At 33.9% G+C, this 23066-nt stretch overlaps 1 protein-coding gene across 1 annotated transcript; it reads right to left on the bottom strand.

The window, feature by feature from the left end:
- Positions 1-123: 123 nt before the first annotated feature.
- LOC146996257 (heat shock cognate 71 kDa protein-like) lies at positions 124-22411 on the bottom strand. The gene is made up of 4 exons (XM_085821400.1): positions 22322-22411; positions 22078-22085; positions 18202-18479; positions 124-896 (listed from the first exon to the last, which is right to left on the bottom strand). The coding sequence occupies exons 1-4, from the start codon at positions 22409-22411 to the stop codon at positions 124-126; spliced, it is 1149 nt and encodes a 382-aa protein (XP_085677526.1).
- Between the last annotated feature and the right edge of the window lie 655 nt (positions 22412-23066).

The raw sequence follows: 23066 nt of genomic DNA, 5'->3' as shown, positions 1-23066 counted from the left end.
TCGACGGCCGCGACTGCAAGCCTTTTCAGATGGGGGGGGGATAATCTGTAATGATATTTTTAAATCAATTGATTAAATTAAATTCTATTAATATTGCTTAATAACGTGTTGGCGATTCTCTACCTAAATTGCATCCCTGTTTCTAAATTTTGGCGAAATCCTTTCTTTATCATTCGTAATAGTGATCTTGTTCTCTATTCCAGTACTCTTATCTACAGCAGACACATTCAATATGCCATTGGCATCAATATCGAAGGTAACTTCAATCTGTGGGACACCTCTAGGTGCAGGAGGAATGCCATTTAATTCAAACTTTCGAAGAAGATTATTGTCCTTGGTCATTGCACGTTCACCCTCGTAAACTTGGATCAAGACACCTGGTTGATTATTAGAGTAAGTTGTAAATGTTTGTGTCTGACGAGTTGGAATGGTTGTATTACGTTTGATGAAAACAGTCATTACACCACCAGCAGTTTCAATTCCTAGAGACAGTGGGGTTACATCCAACAGCAACAGATATTGCACTTGTTCAGATTTATCACCATTCAAAATTGCAGCTTGGACTGCAGCACCATATGCGACAGCTTCATCTGGATTAATACTTTTGTTAAGTTCTTTACCATTAAAGAAATCTTGCAGTAGCTTCTGAATTTTAGGAATACGAGTAGATCCACCTACCAGGACAATATCGTGGACTTGAGCTTTATCTAATTTTGCATCTCGCAAAGCCTTTTCAACAGGTTCCAATGTGCTTCTAAACAAATCAGCATTCAGTTCTTCAAAACGGGCTCTTGTTATGGTTGAATAGAAATCTACACCTTCAAAGAGAGAATCAATTTCGATGCTGGCTTGAGTACTTGAGGACAGGGTTCTCTTAGCCCTTTCACAGGCAGTATGTATGAGAAATTACATTTCATATATATATAGAGAGAGAGAGATATAGAAGACAGATAAATTTAAACACCTAAAACCAATATTAATTTGGAATCAAAGCAAGGCAATTCCTCAACAATATTAATAATCGGAACCTCGTATAAGAGTTTTAACACAATTATAAAAAATAATCGAAATTAAAATAAGAATTAATAATTCAACAAACTCGAAAAGTAAAAATGCGAAAGGGAAAATATACAAATTGTTAACATGTAAGAATTAATCTCCTTTTAAAGAGCTCGGTTACCCAAAGAAAGTTTTCTCGGTTACATGAAATTCGAATTCATATTACAAGAATATATTAAGTAAATAGTTCAGTATTAAAAATCATTCTCTGGGATTTGGATATACTTATGGATTACGAGGAAATGACGACGCCCTTATACTTATACTTATAGACTCCGCCCTAAGGGGGTCTGAAGTCTCGTAATTTTGCCTGAAAGGGCAATATTTTATGATTCATGCAGTGTCTCAAGAATAAAGCTTTGAATATTATAATGAATCATAAATAAATAATAATAAACGAAAGTCCTTAATACAAATGAGATGAAAAGACGAAATGATTCAAATTTTATTGGAGAGCCAAAAGTGTTAATTTTACATTTAATTTTGAATAAAAGTCTAAACATTATAACGCGTTCGAAATTTTTTTTTTTGAAATAATAATAATAAATAAAATTGTAATGAAAAATATAATCAAAAATTTTAAAATAAGTAAATCAAGTTCAAAAATATAATAATAATAGTAATAAAATAAATAATATAAAAATTAATGGTAAGGAAAGTAAAATATTAAGAAGAAATAAATATAAAATGTAAAAAGTAACAATAAGAAAATACAAAAAACACAAAAGTAAATATTAATAAACAAATAAGTAAAAATAAATAGCATTAAAATTGAATATGATATAAAAATAGTAAAAAAATCCATTAATTGCAAAAATATACATAAAAAAGTTCTTAATCTTTAATTAAGGGCTTTAAGTTTGGCTAAAACGCACAGTTTAGTCGCATTCAAGCCGCATCCTTGGCTCCCCACTTAATGTCTTTTTTATTAAATAAATATAATTCACCTTATGAGCTCAATTTTTTTATCAGTCACAGGTCCGTCAAGGAGGTCCCCACTTAGTCACTCACTGGTCAATCAGCGTGCAATTTTTTAGCCAGCCACTGGTCAATCATCGAGATCGTCATTTAGTAAGTCTCTGGTGTGTCAATGAACAATTTTGGTCAGATTGATGTGATTTCGAACAAATTTATGACGAATATAAACTGAAAGTATGTCAACCTAGCTCAGATCTTGATAGGTTGCTTTAAAGTGTTATGTTTATTTTTAATTTTCTTAGAGCAAAAATATTTGAGTAACGCTTTTCTTAGGTTTGAAAATGTGAAACGCCGGCTACGATGTGAGGAAGGAGGCTGAGTATTCTCGTCATCAACGTAGATAACAGCGACAGTATCAACGACGATATCAATAAGGCGTTCTTGAAATTCTTGAATTGGTTTCACTTCTATTCTGTCTACATGATCCATTTTGCCTTTTATTTCTATTTCATTATTTGTGTTGATGAGATTGCCGAAATCGATGTCCCCTTGTGCTCCAAGATCGTTATGCGATACAAAGCATTCTGCATCCAATGATTTAATAGAGGTATTCAAACTGAGTTCTTCATGGTTAAAGGTGGTTGTAGCGGTATTCATGCCTGTTTGATTACCTGAGTTATAAGGTTTTGGAAAATCAAAATTCTTTTCTGTTTCTTGATGAAGGTAACTAAATTCCTTTTCATCACTGAAAAGGTACACATCAGTGGGATTATTATCGAAATCATTTTGAAAAAGGTCGATGTGGTCAGTGGCACTATCAATATGCAAATTAAGATGGTTATTATCAAAAGCTACGTTAGAAACTTGGAGGAAATCGGTGTCATTGTCTATATCCACTTCAAAGGAATCGTCATTAAATTCATTAATATCAGCATATGAATCAAGGAAATCTACATTATGTACCTTCTTTCCGGCATTAAGGTTGCGTTCATTACGGTTAATGGTGTTTTCATCATTACTTTTCCGAGTTTTCTCTTCTCTTCGAGGAAACAAGATGAAGGCAGTCGCAAAACAAATAAGTATGCCCAATAGGTTGTCGATAAACGGTGTTGGTATAAAAACGTAACACAGTACTGTCAACAAAAAGAAGCCCATTTTAAAAACGGCCTCAGTTCGATTTTAGCAATAAAAATAATATATTTAAGCAAATAAGATCCACACGTAAGATTTTAGCACCACTAGATTTGATATCTCTAATGATTATGGTTTATAAGAATTGTTAAAAAAGTATTCATTAACTTTGTTGTAATTCAACAGAAGCTGAAAAACAATTATTGGTAACTTGATTGTTACAAATCTTATTAAAAGGATTCTTTGAATATGTAGCAATGAAAGATCTTCTGATATATAATTCATAATAAAAAGAAAGTTTCTTTGTGTGTCTTTCGTTCATGCTGCGTGTAAGCTAATAGACCCAGGGCTACGAATTTTGTACATAGGTGCATCTAGGCAAGAGCCAGTGTACCTCGAAGCGAGTATTTTAAAATTGGAATATGTTTTTTTATCGTATGTTTTTTCATGAAATCGCATCAAATCGATAATTCTCTCTCATTATATCAGCAATAATGCTATTGTATCACTATTGCCATTGTTTATTGTATCAGGAATGTTGCCATTCGGAAGGATTAAGGCGAAAATTAGCGTTTTAAGAGATTTTAATTAATATCTCTGATCTTTGCTATTTTTTTGGATAAAAGAGGAAGCGGAAAAGCGGACAAAAGAACGAACGCTAAACTACCGCTCCCATAAATATTCAAATAAATATTTTTTGGGGGTTTCTTGTGATACAAAACATAAACGTAATCCTCATATATATATATAACCAAAGATTATTATTATTAAAACGAAAATTATGGGAAACATATATTTCAATTGAAAAAATACTTTCAAAACTTGATGTTTTACTGGTTTTATGAGTGCAAAGCGCAGAACATCATGTTTACCGTAGACTCTCATGCAAAGCGTTTCTTCTACCTTTGGTTAGGTGAAAATGAATTTAAATATAAACACAATATAAAATATATAAAAATATTTTTAATTCTTTAATAGGCACCTATTTATGATGAAATCAACTGATTAGCATAAAATTAACTTATATTAGCGTTATATTCTTAGTGGGAAGGTATTCATGCCTAGGAAAGCCTTTAAATGATAAGCTCAACAATATGCTTCCATACAAAACCATCACAAGATACAACATTCTGACATCATACCAGGCTACGACAGTCATAACAAACATTCTGAACATGGTAAACCGAGTGAATAGAATATAACGTTTCAATTCTCTACATTTCTCAAAAATAAGTAATAATTTGAGTCAACATGGAGTGTTCAGAACGCCTACATTACTAAGGGATTCAGCGAATGGATTTAAGTTCGCTCGTGCGATGGTCACTTTCTCGTCCAACAGATTATGACTAGAGAGTGGAAGGGAGAAAGGGACATATGTCATCTTCGGTGCACGAACAGAGCTAAATTATGCGCCTGCTTAAAGCTGTTAGGTGAATATCATTCTAACACTTACACACAAGCCTGAAAAAATTCATGAGACTTAAAATGGAAATCTTCATTATCTTTATACTACTTAGTGGGTCACAATCACAGAGTAAAGGGAAGTGGGAGTTTAATTAAACTTTTCTTTTGTGTCTCCTCTAAAATCTCAGAATATTATATTGGATATAAAAAGTCTCACATCGCTTTTCCTCCTACTGAAACCCTTTGATTCTTATTAATATAAATAATAATAATTGTTTTCCGTCACTACTTACCTGACATGAACGTATATGTAATTTAGGCACACGCACCCAACAAAATATCTGATTTCGATAACACACGACTTCCCTGTAAGGACTATTAATTTATAGACATTTCTGCTTCAATTGATTTGCCCCTGTGTCCTCGAATTTTAATTATATATATATTTATATTTCAATTAATTCAGTTCTCACTCCGCGGCGTAGCAAAAATCAATGGAGATTCAAAACACCTTCATTGAAAACTGTAAAATATATAAAAATCTAAAACATTAAATGCAGTTAAAAACAATTTTTACAATTAAAATTAGAGTTTCTGCGTCCAAACAAGCAACTCAACCAACAGGTAGACAGACCAAAATGTTTGGTGTACAGTTTTGAAAGTTAATGTTTAGTCTACCTTTGCAAAAAGACATGGAAGTTGGCTCACCAAATGATTTAATCAACAGTTCTAATAACAGTGTCTGGCCTCGTTACGCCTACTATCACTTTTACATTGCTCATAATTCGAGAGCTATCGCATACACGAAAGGTGTAAAATCCATAACCGAAATATAAGAACAACATAAATCGACCTTTTAAAGGGTTAAAAGGCAAAAATTCAAAATTTATTAATATATAAGAACAAAAATACAGAGCTAAACGAGCCGGTGTAAGAAGACAGGAATATATATATATATTTATATATGTTAAAGTGACCGATTGCAAGGAAAAAGCGAGGAGTACAACTAGATGTTATAGCACTCTCGTATACTAAAACATTCTACGGCTACTCATTCTCGAGTTATTCGAGATACGTATCTCACGAAACGAAAATACTTGAAAATACCGCTAATCTTTGTGCTGAATCTATTTTACAATCCGTTTTTATAAAAAAGTGCGCCATATATTTTATGTCCAGATACTATGCCAAAACAAGTCATTCCAATTGATTTAAAGCGGTAGAAATGAATACTTTTCTTAAAATCTGCTACCCTAAATTTTTCGCAACTATAGTTCTTCATTTAACTCGTACAGGGAACTAGAAGGTGACAGTTTTGTAATTTCAATTCTGCAGAGCCGATTAACGGAATTTAGCTTGCATTTTTCATACCGAAAAAGCGCGTCTTATGATGCATCTTATTAATCTGTAATGATATTTTTAAATCAATTGATTAAATTAAATTCTATTAATATTGCTTAATAACGTGTTGGCGATTCTCTACCTAAATTGCATCCCTGTTCCTAAATTTTGGCGAAATCCTTTCTTTAGTATAAAATATATTAACCTGTTGGCGCCCGCCAAATCGCCAAACTCATAAATCTGTCATATTACATAAAGTCCTTAAGAACACTCCTGATGAGAAGATAGCGTCACCTCGTGATTTCAATTAATATCGCTGATTGGAGGAGCCTCGTGACGCACACATATGTATAAGTAGGGCTTCTGCTCAAGGTACGAGGAGAACGCTTGTGAGATGGATGCTAAAATAAACCTACCACTTTATATTCCAAAATTTGTCTCATTCCTGTTGCCCCGGCTGCACAAAACAAATAATGTATGAGAAATTACATTTCAGAAAGCCGGTAGGATACCACCTTCAAAGGGATTATCTAAAAAAGAAGATACCCCAAGGATTATACGGATAAAATGTTACGCACTTAAGATGAATTTGCCGCTGTGCGACTTCTATGTTTCTACATTTTTTTCTAGGCGTTCTTGCTTCAAGAGAATCATCAGTCTGTTACCTGTATTCTGGTATTCTGCAGATTATTTTACGTCCAGAGAAGCACCCTTCTGCCCCCTGTGATGCGTGATCTGTGTTTCCATCGAAAGTTCGTCGTTCATCAAATGTGCTCTTACCGTTGACCTACTTTTGAGGATGGAAATCTTTCCCTACGTCAGCGGCGTTCTGTGTTGCTCTCGAGAGCTTTGTGCTTGTGTGGTGATTGATCGTGTTTTGTGAAAATCTAATTAAGAGTGCACAAAAATGTGTATTTTCGTGTCGATTTCATCACTCGTATTCTCGTCACAATAAGTCAAACAAAAGCAACTAGTAAAAAGATTGGCGATGCAAATGATATTATTACTATTGAATTATAATTACTGATTTAATAATAGTGTTTTTATTTTGAAAATTTTAAAAAGTATTATTTTGGTATAAATGTATTTTAAATTTGGTGTTTAAAGGATGTATTTTGGTTTTAATGTTTTTTTGGGAAAACTTCAAGAGTATTATTTTTGAGTTAGTTTTATTTATGAAAGTATTATTAAAAGAATAATGGCTAATGAAAACCTCTCTGATCCTGATGATTCATTAAGGGCATCTAGCGCTGAACCTGAAACAAGTATAATTCCCTTTGACGAGCAGAATTATATGGATATAAATTTATGGCTTGAGTACTTTAACAAAACTCATTTAGATAAAGATGAAACGTGGAAGCTTAATAATGTAGCTCGATATCTAAAAGGTAATGCACTTAGCGTATATGTCGAAAACTGCCATAAAATTACTAAATATGTGGAATTAGTCCAAATTTTAAAAGAAAATTTTTTCGACTCCATTTTAACTACGTTTGGTGATTTTGCCAATTACAAGTACAATCATAAAGAGGACATAACGCAATATTTTCGCAAAAAATTAGATATTGGTAAAACATTAAATCTAACTCATGAAATGATCTTGGAGGGTCTGACGGATGGCCTTCCTATAGAATTAAAATCCTTAATGACGGTCAACGCACCCTCTGTACGTTCCGTTTTTAAAAATAGTGGACTGTAAATTAACTTGATGTTACTTCAGTATAGAACTCAAAAAACCTCAGACTCCTAACGTTGACCGAAACTTCTTTATTGACTTTCAAATAGTAAGTTAGGCGAAGAGGAACGGCGAAGACCACACAAACTCCGACTTCAGTGGCGGCTTACCAACACAAACTCAGAAGAACCTCCGCTTAGTTGAAACTCCAGTAATTCACAGCAACCTCGAAGCTCTAACCGCGAGCTTTAAAAACCTAACAAATTTGCGTCTACGCCGCTCCTCGGTACAAAGAAAGAAATACAATTTGCATAACATCGAACATACCCCCAGCCTTGAAGTCCCAAGGGGGTTCAAACAATAAATTTAAACTGTTGAACTGCATAAACCTGAAAAAAAAATTAAAGTCTCTAAATCAAGAATTAAATGGCAAAGCGCATAGCTTTGCTATAGGTCGTTTTATTTCACCATTAGACGTGCGTAAACTCACCACTCGAACTTTCTCATCCAGACCGGGATGCACTTTAATAATTCTACCTAATTTCCAACGTAGCGGAGGTAGATTTTCGTTCTTAATAAGAACCATATCACCAATCTTCAGGTCTTGTTGTACCTTGCACCACTTGGGTCTCTGCTGCAATCTAGATAAATACTCACTGCTCCAACGATTCCAGAAATGTTGAAATAACCTTTGCACGTTCCTCCAACGGTCACTGCAGCTCATGGTTTCTTGAATTTGGTTAGATTCTGGAATAGCGCTTAAAGCCGCTCCGGTTAAAGAGTGTCCTGGTGTTATCGCCTCCAAGTCGCTACAATCACTTGAAGCTGGTACTAAAGGCCTAGAATTAAGACAGGATTCAATTTGGGTTATTAATGTCAAAAATTCCTCATATGTTAAAATAAGTGTTCCTAAACATCTTTTTAAGTGATGTTTCATAGACTTGATACCCGCTTCCCAAAGCCATCCAAAATGAGGGGCAGAGGGAGGATTAAACAACCATTTAATATTTTCTGAATAAATATAACCCTGTAGCTGTTCATCACGTTGAACAATAGAAAAGGCTTTCCTTAGTTCTTTATTAGCTCCTATAAAATGCGTTGCACAATCACTGTGAATTTCACACGGTTTGCCTCTACGAGCTATAAACCGCTTAAGTGTCGCGAGGAATGATTTTGTTGAAAGATCTCCAACTAATTCTAAGTGTATTGCTCTTGTAGTAAAACAAATAAATAGACATACGTAACACTTAAAGATTTTGACTCCTCTACCAGGACGATATTTAACGTTAAATGGTACTGCTAAATCAATCCCTACACGAGAAAAAGCTCTACATTGAGTAACTCTTGAAGCGGGTAAATCTGCCATTAGCTGAGTTGCAGTTTGCGCTCTAACTCTACGGCAGATAACACATTGGTTTATACACTTTCTTATAATATCTCTAGCATTCACAATCCAAAATCTATGTCGTATGACAGAAGTGAGTAGCTGCGTACCTGCGTGAAGATACGTGTCATGATAATGCTTAATAATTAAACGCGTAATATTGTGATTCTTAGGTAAAATCATAGGATGTTTCTGATTATTTGAAACTGCAGAGTTTCTGAGCCTTCCGCCTACACGCATTACTCCCGCGGAATCCAAGAAAGGACTTAAAGACAGTAATTTACTTGATGTCTTCAAGGGTTTACCAGATTCTAAACAGAATAAGTCTTCTGGAAATTCGGCTCTTTGCACAATCCTAACAATCATAGAAGTAACTTCACAGAATTCTTCAGTAGATAAATAACCCTTTATACGCTCTGTAGGTAACTTGCTACAATTATTTCTAAATCTTAAACACCACGCTAACACCCGACATAACTTTAACCATGACGAAAATCTTGAAAACACACTAGGCTCTTCAAATTTGGAAGCATTTGAACTGAAACTCTTTTTCAATTCCTTCAACATAACTTCACCCTCTACACTTGAATTTTGCTGTACATGAATTACGGATTCGTTTAACCACTGCGGTCCCTTCATCCATAACTCACATTGTAGGAATTCTGATGGAATAAAACCTCTGGTCCCACAGTCTGCAGGATTTTCTTTCCCAGCAACAAAATTCCATTGAATACCTGGAACAGCTTCCTGGATTTTTGCAACTCGATTTGCCACAAAAGGTAGCCAACGGCTAGGTTCGGACGAAACCCATGCCAGTGTAACCCGCGAGTCGGTCCATGCGTAAATATTGTTAATAGGCAGTTCTATGCATGATAATACTGCATGTAAGAGGTTTGCTAAAAGTAACGCAGCACACAACTCTAGTCTCGGAAGAGACTGGGTTTTTAAGGGCGCTACTCTGGTTTTCGATGTCAGAAGGCTGACTTTGACTGACGAATCAAGGTCGATTGTACGGAGATAGATGACTGCACAATAAGCCTTTTCTGAAGCGTCGCAGAAAGCATGGATATCTATCACTACTGCCTTCGGACTCAAGACATACCTCGGAAATTGTAAGCATGAAAGTAAGGGTAATTCTAGATAGAAACGCTTCCATTTTCTACTTATTCTCTTATCAACGAGTTCATCCCAACCCAGCTGTAAGTTCCATAACTCTTGTAATAATATTTTCGCGTATATTATTGTTGGCGCTAACCATCCCATTGGATCAAAGATTTTGGCTACTTCTGATAAAATAGTCCTCTTAGTAAACTCTTTATCACTTATGCATACCGAAAAGTGAAACGTATCACTAGAGTTGTTCCAATTAATTCCCAATACTTTTACTTTCTTGTCACTGTTTATTTCAATAGAAATATTGGATTCTCGTAAGCACTCGGGAATATTCTCTAAAATAGCTGAATTGTTTGAAATCCACTTCCTTAAGCGAAATCCACCCCTTTTCATCATTTCATTCAACTGCTGAACTAGAACATTCGCTTCCTCTTCACTTTGTGCCCCTGAAAGCAAATCATCAACATAAAAATCACGAAGGGCAATTTTTGATGCTAAAGGAAATCTAACTTGTTCATCTAGTGCAAGTTGTTTCATTACTCTAGTAGACAAATACGGCGCACAGGCAGTCCCATATGTAACTGTCACTAATCTAAATGTACTCAAGGGCTCACTAGGACTATCCCTCCAAAGCATTCGTTGCCAATTTGCATCTTCTCGGTGGACACGAATATGTCTGAACATCTTCTCTACATCGGCACATACTGCAATTTTGTGAGTTCTAAACCGTAGAAGAATTGGAAACAGCTCTTGCTGAACTCTTGGCCCAACCATCAAAATATCATTCAATGAAAGACCCGATGTCGTTTTAGCTGACGCATCGAAAACAACTCTCAGTTTAGTCGTAGTACTTGATTCCTTTAATACAGCATGATGAGGCATGTAATACGTAGAGTCAATAAGAATTTCTCCCTCAGGCACTCCCTCCATATGTCTCAGCTCAAGGTATTCCCTCATGAAATCCCTATACTGTTCATATATCTGAGGCCTTTTTAGAAGTGAATTTTCTAAAGATTGGAATCTACGCATAGCTAATTGTCTGGAATCTCCAAGCTGAGAAGGCGGAGAGTGAAACGGTAATTTCACAGTATATACCCCACTTTCCTCTCTCGTATATGTAGATTTGAAATAATCTTCACATGCTCTCTCCGATTTAGTAAGCATGTCAAACGTAGGTACAGCATCCAATTTCCAAAAGTCAGACAGCATCTGATCAGTTTCCACTTGTATATTATTAACATAGATAGTAGGATTAATTTCTGTTGAATTATTCACACTACCTGAAATAATCCATCCTAGTTCAGAACGAGAAGCTACCGGTTTACCTTCTTCGCTTTTAATTATTTCTCCCTTTAAAAGAGGTAAGGCTATATCTACGCCTAAAAGTATATCAACAGGCCCACTTTTGTAAAATGTTGGATCTGCTAACATTAAATCATTATATTCCTCAACGTACTTCTTATCCAATGTAAAATGCGGCAAAGTTCCAATAATTCTATTGATGATAAATACTGGCGTTTTAAATGACACTTTCGCCGTAAAATGCGGAACGAAGTTTATTTCCGTAATCCCATTAGTTTTCGTATCCAAAGACCCTAAACATGAAATAAAAACTTTGGCATTTCTTCTTGCTAACCCTAGCCTTTGTACACAATCTTCTGAAATAAGGCTTGCTTGACTGCCAGGGTCAAGGAGGGCTCTACACAATTGGTATTCACCCGATGGATCTAACACTTTAATAACAGCCGTACATAATAAAACTTCACTCTGAAAATTAAAGTCTGAAACATAAGATTTAATTACTGGACTAGAACTTGCGATATTCTTCCCTGACCCAGCCGATTGAGCGCGAGGTTCTGGCCCAGGGAAAAATGGCTTAGCCGTCACTGATAATTCATTCGAACTGTTCGAAACTCCTTTAAGTACCTTTGGTTCATTTTGAACTCTTTCGAAATGCAGTAGTGTGTGATGATTTTTAAAGCACTTTTTACATTTATGTGTACTTCTACACTCGAAAGCTTTATGGTTTGAAACCAAACAATTAAAACAAACATTATTTCTCTTGACAAAATTAACGCGTTCCTGCACATTCAGATTTAAAAACTTATTACATTTAAAAACTGAATGACCGGCTTTACAATACGTACACTGCGCGCGAATCTCTGAAGCCAATGAAGTTAATTTTTCTTTTGTAACTTGTTTTTTAACACCTTGCGTTTTACCTGCTTGCAAGGTTCTGGCATGAGATTTCAAGAACTCTAGCAGATTATTAAGTGTTGGTATTTCCTCACTCTTTAATGTTCTTTCCCACCATCCTTTCGTCGAAGAATCCAATTTAAACTGTACTATTAACATTAAAATAGTATCTGCGAATTGCTCCACTTTGAATCCTAGATTTTCAAACGAACATACACACTCTCTTACAGTGTCTACTAACGCTAATATCTGACTAGGAATTTCAGATTGTAAATTTGATAAATACAAGATTTTCTTTAATAACGATGAAAGTAATTCTCTCTTATGTGAAAATCTTTGACACAATAAATGCCACGCTATTTCGAAATTCCTGTCACAAATAGTTAAAGCTTGAACAATCCGCAAAGCATCTCCTTTTAAAGAACCCTTTAAATATTGTAGCTTTTGTGCACCTGATAAACGGTCATTATCCACTATCGCCGTTTTAAATAAATCAAAAAATGATAACCATTCTTCAGTACTGCCACTAAATACAGGAAGAGTTAGCTTAAGTAAGCGTATACTCGCTATTTCACAAGATTTAGTTTCCACACTAATGTCTTTAACATTCTTAACTCTGGTTAGCATTAAAATTAACTCATCAACCGTATCTTGTATGACCTGTTGTTCTTCTATAAATACATCAATATCTTTTTCTTCACACACTACAAATATGTTACTAAAAATATCCGAAAGTTCGGTCATTAAGTCATTTAATCTAGATTTAAAAAGTTCTAACTGATCAACATCAGCAGAATCGTAAGTCACGGTAATTTTCTCTTTCAGTTTAATTAACTTAGCTTTAGCCACACGCTTTTTAGTCTTAAGCGTTGTAAATTCCATTATCTAATAAGAAAGATAAAAAAACACACTGACTCACCAAATTTACTGTGACTCCGGCTCGACGGACCATAAAACATGCACGTTCCGTTGTTAAAAATAGTGGACTGTAAATTAACTTGATGTTACTTCAGTATAGAACTCAAAAAACCTCAGACTCCTAACGTTGACCGAAACTTCTTTATTAACTTTCAAATAGTAAGTTAGGCGAAGAGGAACGGCGAAGACCACACAAACTCCGACTTCAGTGGCGGCTTACCAACACAAACTCAGAAGAACCTCCGCTTAGTTGAAACTCCAGTAATTCACAGCAACCTCGAAGCTCTAACCGCGAGCTTTAAAAACCTAACAAATTTGCGTCTACGCCGCTCCTCGGTACAAAGAAAGAAATACAATTTGCATAACATCGAACACCCTCTGACCCTATCTCTTGGCTTACTCATGTCCATAAGCTTATTAAGATTAGCGAAAATCAACAAATCAAAAGTGCACCTCCCAGATTTGTTACTCCGATTGGGAACAGTCCCCAAGATTACAATCGATTTAATAGAAGTAGAATTTCAGCTACTGTGAGACAAGATTCTCCTAGACCCAACAATTTCCAACGTTTTCAGAGACCAAGTAATTTTTATAATCGGTTCAGTGGTCCAGGATTTACAAGCCATCATAATTATAATTCTCAAAATAGATTGCCATTGCCACCCAGTCCCTGTAGACTTTGCACCCGGAACGGAATCCCAAATGCTTTTCACTGGTTTAAGGTTTGTCCTTTCAGAGGGGAGAGATCTGATACACCTAATGTTACGCCCCTTGCAATAGAACCAACCCCAGAAACCCCTCCAGTAGTTGACTATTAAAGGTGTCGGGATATTTGTCCAATAAGAAACGTCTAGAGTGTGTTGTAGACAGTGGTGCAACCATATCGATAATTTCTTCCAAAACGGCTAGACAATTACGTTTAAAAGTACAAACAATTACGTTTAAAAGTACAAAGAGTTAGGTCATTTTCAGTAACCCAAACTAAAGGAAACATAATCTTTAACAAAATATGTTGTATACAAATGAAAATTGGACGGATTAGTAACCAAATTACCTTGTTTGTTCTTGATAATAATTTGAATTATGTAATTTTAGGACTTTATGAATGCAAATTATTTGAGTTGAGTATTGATTGTAGTAATTTAAAAATTAAACAGAGAGCTATTGTACTTGACTGCCATTTTGACAGCCGACCCATATCTCCACACCTCCAACTTCAAGGTGGTACATCAAATGTTTATCCATGTGTTAATAATGATGATGATGTAAGAAATTTTCCAACCTGTAAATATCGGACTACAAATCCAAAGGAATTAGTTTCTCAGTCTAACATTTATGTGAAAAATGCTGTTTCTAATACTGTCGATAACAAAGAGTATAACTTAAAAAAATTGTTAAATGATTATTCATCTGTGTTTTCTAAAAATAAGTATGATGTAGGAAAAATTAATATTTAACCTCAACGAATTAATTTAAATTCTGATTTGCCTGTATCATTAAGACCTTATAGAACATCCCCTATGGAAAAAGAGGAAATTAAGACCCAAATTGATCAATTATTACAAGCAGGTATAATTAAAGAAAGTTGTAGCCCATATTCGTTCCCCGTGACTTTAGTATTTAAACGTGAGGAAGGTAAGAAAACTAGATTGTGTATAGATTATCAAAAATCGAATTCCCTGGCTAAAACAGATGCAAACCCTCTTCCTCGCATTGACACTTTGTTAGACAAATTAAGTAAAGCAAAAGTATTTTCTACAATTGATTTGAGATCTGGTTTCTGGCATATCCCAATTCACCCTGCAGATACTGAGAAATTAGCTTTTTGCACGAATTTTGGATTATTCGAATGGTTAAAACTCCCTTTTGGTTTCAAAAATGCACCTGCAATTTTTAACAGAACAATTAGACGAATATTAACAAAAAATAAAATTAATTTCGCTTGCAGTTACTTTGATGATATAATCGTTTACTCTTCCTCTGAGAAAGAACATTTAAAAATTTTATTTGAGGTGTTTAAAGAGGAGCATATTAAATTGAATCGAAACAAGTGTGTGTTCGCCAGAGATCAGATCACATTTCTTGGCTATGAAATAAAAAATGGTAGAATAATTCCCGATAACCATAATATAGAAGTTATTAAGAAACTTAAAAAACCCCAGTAACACCAAAGAGTTACAAAGAGTTTTGGTAAGTGTGAATGTGTATCATAGATTCATTCCGAATTATGCAACTATTAGAGCTCCATTAAACAGACTCTTGAAAAAAGATGTCAAGTGGGAATGGGATGACTAATGTCAAAAAACTTTTGACGAAATGAAAAGAATACTGATTTCCAAACCTGTTTTACAATTGTATGATTCCAGTAGGCCATGTCATATTTTTGTTGACGCTTCTCAAACTGCTGTTGGAGCTGTTTTGAAACACCCAGATGAAAATGATGTCCTTCACCCTGTATCATATCATTCCCGAACTTTAAGAAATTATGAGAAAAATTATACGATTACTGAGTTAGAATGTTTGGCCATAGTAGATGCCCTAGACAAATTCTATTACTATCTGCATGGACAAAAATTTGTTATACATACGGACCATGCGGCCCTCGTTTGGCTCAAAAATGTTAAAAATTTAAAAGGTAGACTCTTCCGTTGGTCACTCAAACTACGTATGTTCAATTATGAAGTAAAGTATCAGAAGGGCTCTACCAATATTGAAGCTGACATGCTTTCTAGACATCCTGTTTCACAGCACCTCCAACATTATGTACATTTACTTGATAGAAATGAAATAATCCAACAACAAAAAACTGATAATGTCTGCGGAAAAAATTACCAAGAGATAAATGATATGATGGTAATTAAGAAAAAGAATTTTTATAAAATTGTAGTACCTAAATCTTTAAGATTAAAATTGTTGAATAAAATCCATGAAAATTTTGGTCACCCGGGAGTTCAAATTATGCTTAACTTAATCACCCCTCAATATTATTGGCCTCATATTAGCGAAGATATCGGAAATTTTGTTAAACATTGTCATACTTGTCAACTTAATAAAAAGAAAAAACAGAAAAAATTTGGTCTTATGCAAGTCGTACCCCCAACCGACAAACCTTTCGAATTTCTCTCTATCAACACTGTGGGAGGATTTAATTATTATAATTCTACAAAAAAATATTTACATATAGTTATTGACCATGCAACAAGATATGTCTGGGCTTTTCCCTCGAAACGTGTAACTTCAGAAACCTATGCCAATTGTCTAAAACAAATATTTCAAATACAAGTCCCCGAAAAATTTCTGAGTGACAGGAATGCAGCCTTCACTTCCTCTACATTCAAAAAAATTCCTTAAAAAGCATAATGTTAAACAACTTTTAACTTTATCTCACCATCCCCAGACAAATGGTAAAGTAGAAAGAGTAAATCAATCAATAGTAAGTCGACTAAAATGTAAAGTAAATTCTTCTTCTAAAAACGTACCATGGACTAAAGTGCTAGAGCAAGTTGTTATCGAATATAACAACTCCCCTCATACGGTAACTAAGTTCACCCCAGCATACTTACTATTTGGTAACCTTCCTTTTGAATCTCCAATTGATCAAAATAAATACCCTTCCTTAAATGAAGCAAGGGCTTTAGCAAAGAAAAGAACTATCGAATAGCACCGAAAGAATCAAACTAGATATGACATCAGATTTGTAGAATCTAAATTTCAACCTGGAGATTTTGTCCTTTACGAGGAATTTGAATACCCAAATACTAGAAAATTGACTTCACCCTATTCAGGCCCTTATCGGATTATGAATAAATTATCTGAAGTTAATTATGAAATCGACAGGGAAAATTTTCACACGAAGAAACCAACTGATATTGTACATGCGTCAAAATTAAGGTTTTATTATCCACCCGAGAACTTTAAATTACATCATGAATAAATCAAAATTTATAAATCAATAAACTATCCATAACCCTTCTTTTAGTTTTCATCCTGTTGTCCCCCTTAATAGTTGATTTATCTCTCAGTGTCTGAAAAGTTTGTCTGGCCTTTTCTTTTACTGGGCTCCTTCAAACTTGAGTTTCAGGTTCAATACACTTTCCGTGTGGGAAACACTCAATTGAGGCTATACTACAAGTAGAGTACTATACCCTCACATTTCCTTGAGCTCATGTTTTCCTATGTTTGTGTTATAAATTGTAGCAACAGTTGAAAAAGTTAAATTTCAGTTGTTGAAATTTCTGAATTTCATTTCATGTTTCTGCAGCATCGTGTACAAAAAACTGGTATGGATGTTGGAAGTTAAATTTTGTTTTGTTATCATTAATAAGAGAAAAATAGAGTGACAAAATATGTTAAAAACCTAGCAAAATGTGTATTTTCAACAAGAGTATAAGAGCTCTAGTATCGTGACATAAAAACTCAAATGTTTTCAGTGCCAATGCTAATCCATAATTCTAGCGCTAATTAAAAGATCCGGAGATCTCCAAAGAACAGTAAAAGACTGGAGATGAGCCTGAATGACAACTCTAATGATTGTACGGACTCTAATGATTACACAAACTGTGAATGGCATGCCCTAAGATATAAACTTACAAATTCAGTTATATTACTATTTCCTATTGCCACGTAGCTAACCAGCAATATGTTATTAGTGCTTTATTTGTTCTGCACTTAGTTACTATATTATAATTTCATTAATAATTTATTATATTTTATATACTGTATTCATTATATTCAAATATTTTATGTCATATTTCATGTAAACATTTTGTGTGCCTTGAGATAAATCCAATCAGTTTTCCTACTAACTTAATTTCCTAATAACTAAATTTTCTGCTCTCACTATCTGGACTGACTTGGGTCGACGGCCGCGACTGCAAGCCTTTTCAGATGGGGGGGATAATCTGTAATGATATTTTTAAATCAATTGATTAAATTAAATTCTATTAATATTGCTTAATAACGTGTTGGCGATTCTCTACCTAAATTGCATCCCTGTTCCTAAATTTTGGCGAAATCCTTTCTTTATCATTCGTAATAGTGATCTTGTTCTCTTTTTCAGTACTCTTATCTACAGCAGACACATTCAATATGCCATTGGCATCAATATCGAAGGTAACTTCAATCTGTGGGACACCTCTAGGTGCAGGAGGAATGCCAGTTAATTCAAACTTTCGAAGAAGATTATTGTCCTTGGTCATTGCACGTTCACCCTCGTAAACTTGGATCAAGACACCTGGTTGATTATCAGAGTAAGTTGTAAATGTTTGTGTCTGACGAGTTGGAATGGTTGTATTACGTTTGATAGACAGAGAGATATAGAAGACAGATAAATTTAAACACCTAAAACCAATATTAATTTGGAATCAAAGCAAGGCATTTCCTCAACAATATTAATAATCGGAACCTCGTATAAGAGTTTTAACACAATTATAAAAAATAATCGAAATTAAAATAAGAATTAATAATTGAACAAACTCGAAAAGTAAAAATGCGAAAGGGAAAATATACAAATTGTTAACATGTAAGAATTAATCTCCTTTTAAAGAGCTCGGTTACCCAAAGAAAGTTTTCTCGGTTACATGAAATTCGAATTCATATTACAAGAATATATTAAGTAAATAGTTCAGTATTTAAAATCATTCTCTGGGATTTGGATATACTTATGGATTACGAGGAAATGACGACGCCCTTATACTTATACTTATAGACTCCGCCCTAAGGGGGTCTGAAGTCTCGTAATTTTGCCTGAAAGGGCAATATTTTATGATTCATGCGGTGTCTCAAGAATAAAGCTTTAAATATTATAATGAATCATAAATAAATAATAATAAACGAAAGTCCTTAATACAAATTAGATGAAAAGACGAATGATTCAAATTTTATTGGAGAGCCAAAAGTGTTAATTTTACATTTAATTTTGAATAAAAGACTAAACATTATAACGCGTTCGAAATTTTTTTTTGAAATAATAATAATAAATAAAATTGTAATGAAAAATATAATCAAAAATTTTAAAATAAGTAAATCAAGTTCAAAAATACAATAATAATAGTAATAAAATAAATAATATAAAAATTAATGGTAAGGAAAGTAAAATATTAAGAAGAAATAAATATAAAATGTAAAAAGTAACAATAAGAAAATACAAAAAACACAAAAGTAAATATTAATAAACAAATAAGTAAAAATAAATAGCATTAAAATTGAATATGATATAAAAATAGTAAAAAAATCCATTAATTGCAAAAATATACATAAAAAAGTTCTTAATCTTTAATTAAGGGCTTTATGTTTGGCTAAAATGCACAGTTTAGTCGCATTCAAGCCGCATCCTTGGCTCCCCACTTAATGTCTTTTTTATTAAATAAATATAATTCAGCTTATGAGCTCAATTTTTTATCAGTCACAGGTCCGTCAAGGAGGTCCCCACTTAGTCACTCACTGGTCAATCAGCGTGCAATTTTTTAGCCAGCCACTGGTCAATCATCGAGATCGTCATTTAGTAAGTCTCTGGTGTGTCAATGAACAATTTTGGTCAGATTGATGTGATTTCGAACAAATTTATGACGAATATAAACTGAAAGTATGTCAACTTATCTCAGATCTTGATAGGTTGCTTTCAAGTGTTATGTTTATTTTTAATTTTCTTAGAGCAAAAATATTTGAGTAACGCTTTTCTTAGGTTTGAAAATGTGAAACGCCGGCTACGATGTGAGGAAGGAGGCTGAGTATTCTCGTCATCAACGTAGATAACAGCGACAGTATCAATGACGATATCAATAAGGCGTTCTTGAAATTCTTGAATTGGTTTCACTTCTATTCTGTCTACATGATCCATTTTGCCTTTTATTTCTATTTCATTATTTGTGTTGATGAGATTGCCGAAATCGATGTCCCCTTGTGCTCCAAGATCGTTATGCGATACAAAGCATTCAGCATCCAATGATTTAATAGAGGTATTCAAACTGAGTTCTTCCTGGTTAAAGGTGGTTGTAGCGGTATTCATGCCTGTTTGATTACCTGAGTTATAAGGTTTTGGATAATCAAAATTCTTTTCTGTTTCTTGATGAAGGTAACTAAATTCATTTTCATCACTGAAAAGGTACACATCAGTGGGATTATTATCGAAATCATTTTGAAAAAGGTCGATGTGGTCAGTGGTACTATCAATATGCAAATTAAGATGGTTATTATCAAAAGCTACGTTAGAAACTTGGAGGAAATCGGTGTCATTGTCTATATCCACTTCAAAGGAATCGTCATTAAATTCATTAATATCAGCATATGAATCAAGGAAATCTACATTATGTACCTTCTTTCCGGCATTAAGGTTGCGTTCATTACGGTTAATGGTGTTTTCATCATTACTTTTCCGAGTTTTCTCTTCTCTTCGAGGAAACAAGATGAAGGCAGTCGCAAAACAAATAAGTATGCCCAATAGACTGTCGATAAACGGTGTTGGTATAAAAACGTAACACAGTACTGTCAACAAAAAGAAGCCCATTTTAAAAATGGCCCCAATTCGATTTTAGCAATAAAAATAATATATTTAAGCAAATAAGATCCACACGTAAGATTTTAGCACCACTAGATTTGATATCTCTAATGACTATGGTTTATAAGCATTGTTAAAAAAGTATTCATTAACTTTGTTGTAATTCAACAGAAGCTGAAAAATAATTATTGGTAGCTTGATTGTTACAAATCTTATTAAAAGGATTCTTTGAATATGTAGCAATGAAAGATCTTCTGGTATATAATTCATAATAAAAAGGAAGTTTCTTTGTGTGTCTTTCGTTCATGCTGCGTGTAAGCTAATAGACCCAGGGCTACGAATTTGGTACATAGGTGCATCTAGGCAAGAGCCAGTGTACCTCGAAGCGAGTATTTCGAAATTGGAATATGTTTTTTTATCGTATGTTTTTTCATGAAATCGCATCAAATCGATCATTCTCTCTCATTATATCAGCAATAATGCTATTGTATCACTATTGCCATTGTTTATTGTATCAGGACTGTTGCCATTCGGAAAGATTAAGGCTAAAATTAGCGTTTTATGAGATTTTAATTAATATCTCTGATCTTTGCTATTTTTTTGGATAAAAGAGGAAGCGGAAAAGCGGACAAAAGAACGAACGCTAAACTACCGCTCCCATAAATATTCAAATAAATATTTTTTGGGGGTTTCTTGTGATACAAAACATAAACGTAATCCTCATATATATATATAACCAAAAATTATTATTATTAAAACGAAAATTATGGGAAACATATATTTCAATTGAAAAAATACTTTCAAAACTTGATGTTTTCCTGGTTTTATGAGTGCAAAGCGCAGAATATCATGTTTACCGTAGACTCTCATGCAAAGCGTTTCTTCTACCTTTGGTTAGGTGAAAATGAATTTAAATATAAACACAATATAAAATATATAAAAATGTTTTTAATTCTTTAATAGGCACCTATTTATGATAAAATCAACTGATTAGCATAAAATTAATTTATATTAGCGTTATATTCTTAGTGGGAAGGTATTCATGCCTAGGAAGGCCTTTAAATGATAAGCTCAACAATATGCTTCTATACAAAACCATCACAAGACACAACATTCTGACATCATACCAGGCTACGACAGTCATAACAAACATTCTGAACATGGTAAACCGAGTGAATAGAATATAACGTTTCAATTCTCTACATTCCTCAAAAATAAGATATAATAATTTGAGTCAACATGGAGTGTTCAGAACGCCTACATTACTAAGGGATTCAGCGAATGGATTTAAGTTCGCTCGTGCGATGGTCACTTTCTCGTCCAACAGATTATGACTAGAGAGTGGAAGGGAGAAAGGGACTTATATGTCATCTTCGGTGCACGAACAGAGCTAAATTATGCGCCTGCTTAAAGCTGTTAGGTGAATATCATTCTAACACTTACCCACAAGCCTGAAAAAATTCATGAGACTTAAAATGGAAATCTTTATTATCTTTATACTACTTAGTGGGTCACAATCACAGAGTTAAGGGAAGTGGGAGTTTAATTAAACTTTTCTTTTGTGTCTCCTCTAAAATCTCAGAATATTATATTGGATATAAAAAGTCTCACATCGCTTTTCCTCCTACTGAAACCCTTTGATTCTTATTAATATAAATAATAATAATTGTTTTCCGTCACTACTTACCTGACATGAACGTATATGTAATTTAGGCACACGCACCCAACAAAATATTTGATTTCGATACCACACGACTTCCCTGTAAGGACTATTCATTTATAGACATTTCTGCTTCAATTGATTTGCCCCTGTGTCCTCGAATTTTAATTAGATATATATTTATATTTCAATTTATTCAGTTCTCACTTCGCGGCGTAGCAAAAATCAATGGAGATTCAAAACACCTTCATTGAAAACTGTAAAATATATAAAAATCTAAAACATTAAATGCAGTTAAAAACAATTTTTACAATTAAAATTAGAGTTTCTGCGTCCAAACAAGCAACTCAACCAACAGGTAGACAGACCAAAATTTTTGGTGTACAGTTGAAAGTTAATGTTTAGTCTACCTTTGCAAAAAGACATGGAAGTTGGCGCACCAAATGATTTAATCCACAGTTCTAATAACAGTGTCTGGCCTCGTTACGCCTACTATCACTTTTACATTGCTCATAATTCGAGAGCTATCGCATACACAAAAGGTGTAAAATCCATAACCGAAATATAAGAACAACATAAATCGACCTTTTAAAGGATTAAAAGGCAAAAATGCAAAATTTATTAATATATAAGAACAAAAATACAGAGCTAAACGAGCCGGTGTAAGAAGACAGGAATATATATATATATTTATACATGTTAAAGTGACCGATTGCAAGGAAAAAGCGAGGAGTACAACTAGATGTTATAGCACTCCCGTATACTAAAACAT

This window comes from Stegodyphus dumicola, chromosome 7 (assembly GCF_044657685.1).
Source record: "Stegodyphus dumicola isolate Sdum_Otavi_A_Nest chromosome 7, ASM4465768v1".
Lineage (NCBI taxonomy): Eukaryota > Metazoa > Arthropoda > Arachnida > Araneae > Eresidae > Stegodyphus > Stegodyphus dumicola.
This window is presented reverse-complemented; position numbering and strand designations above follow the sequence as displayed.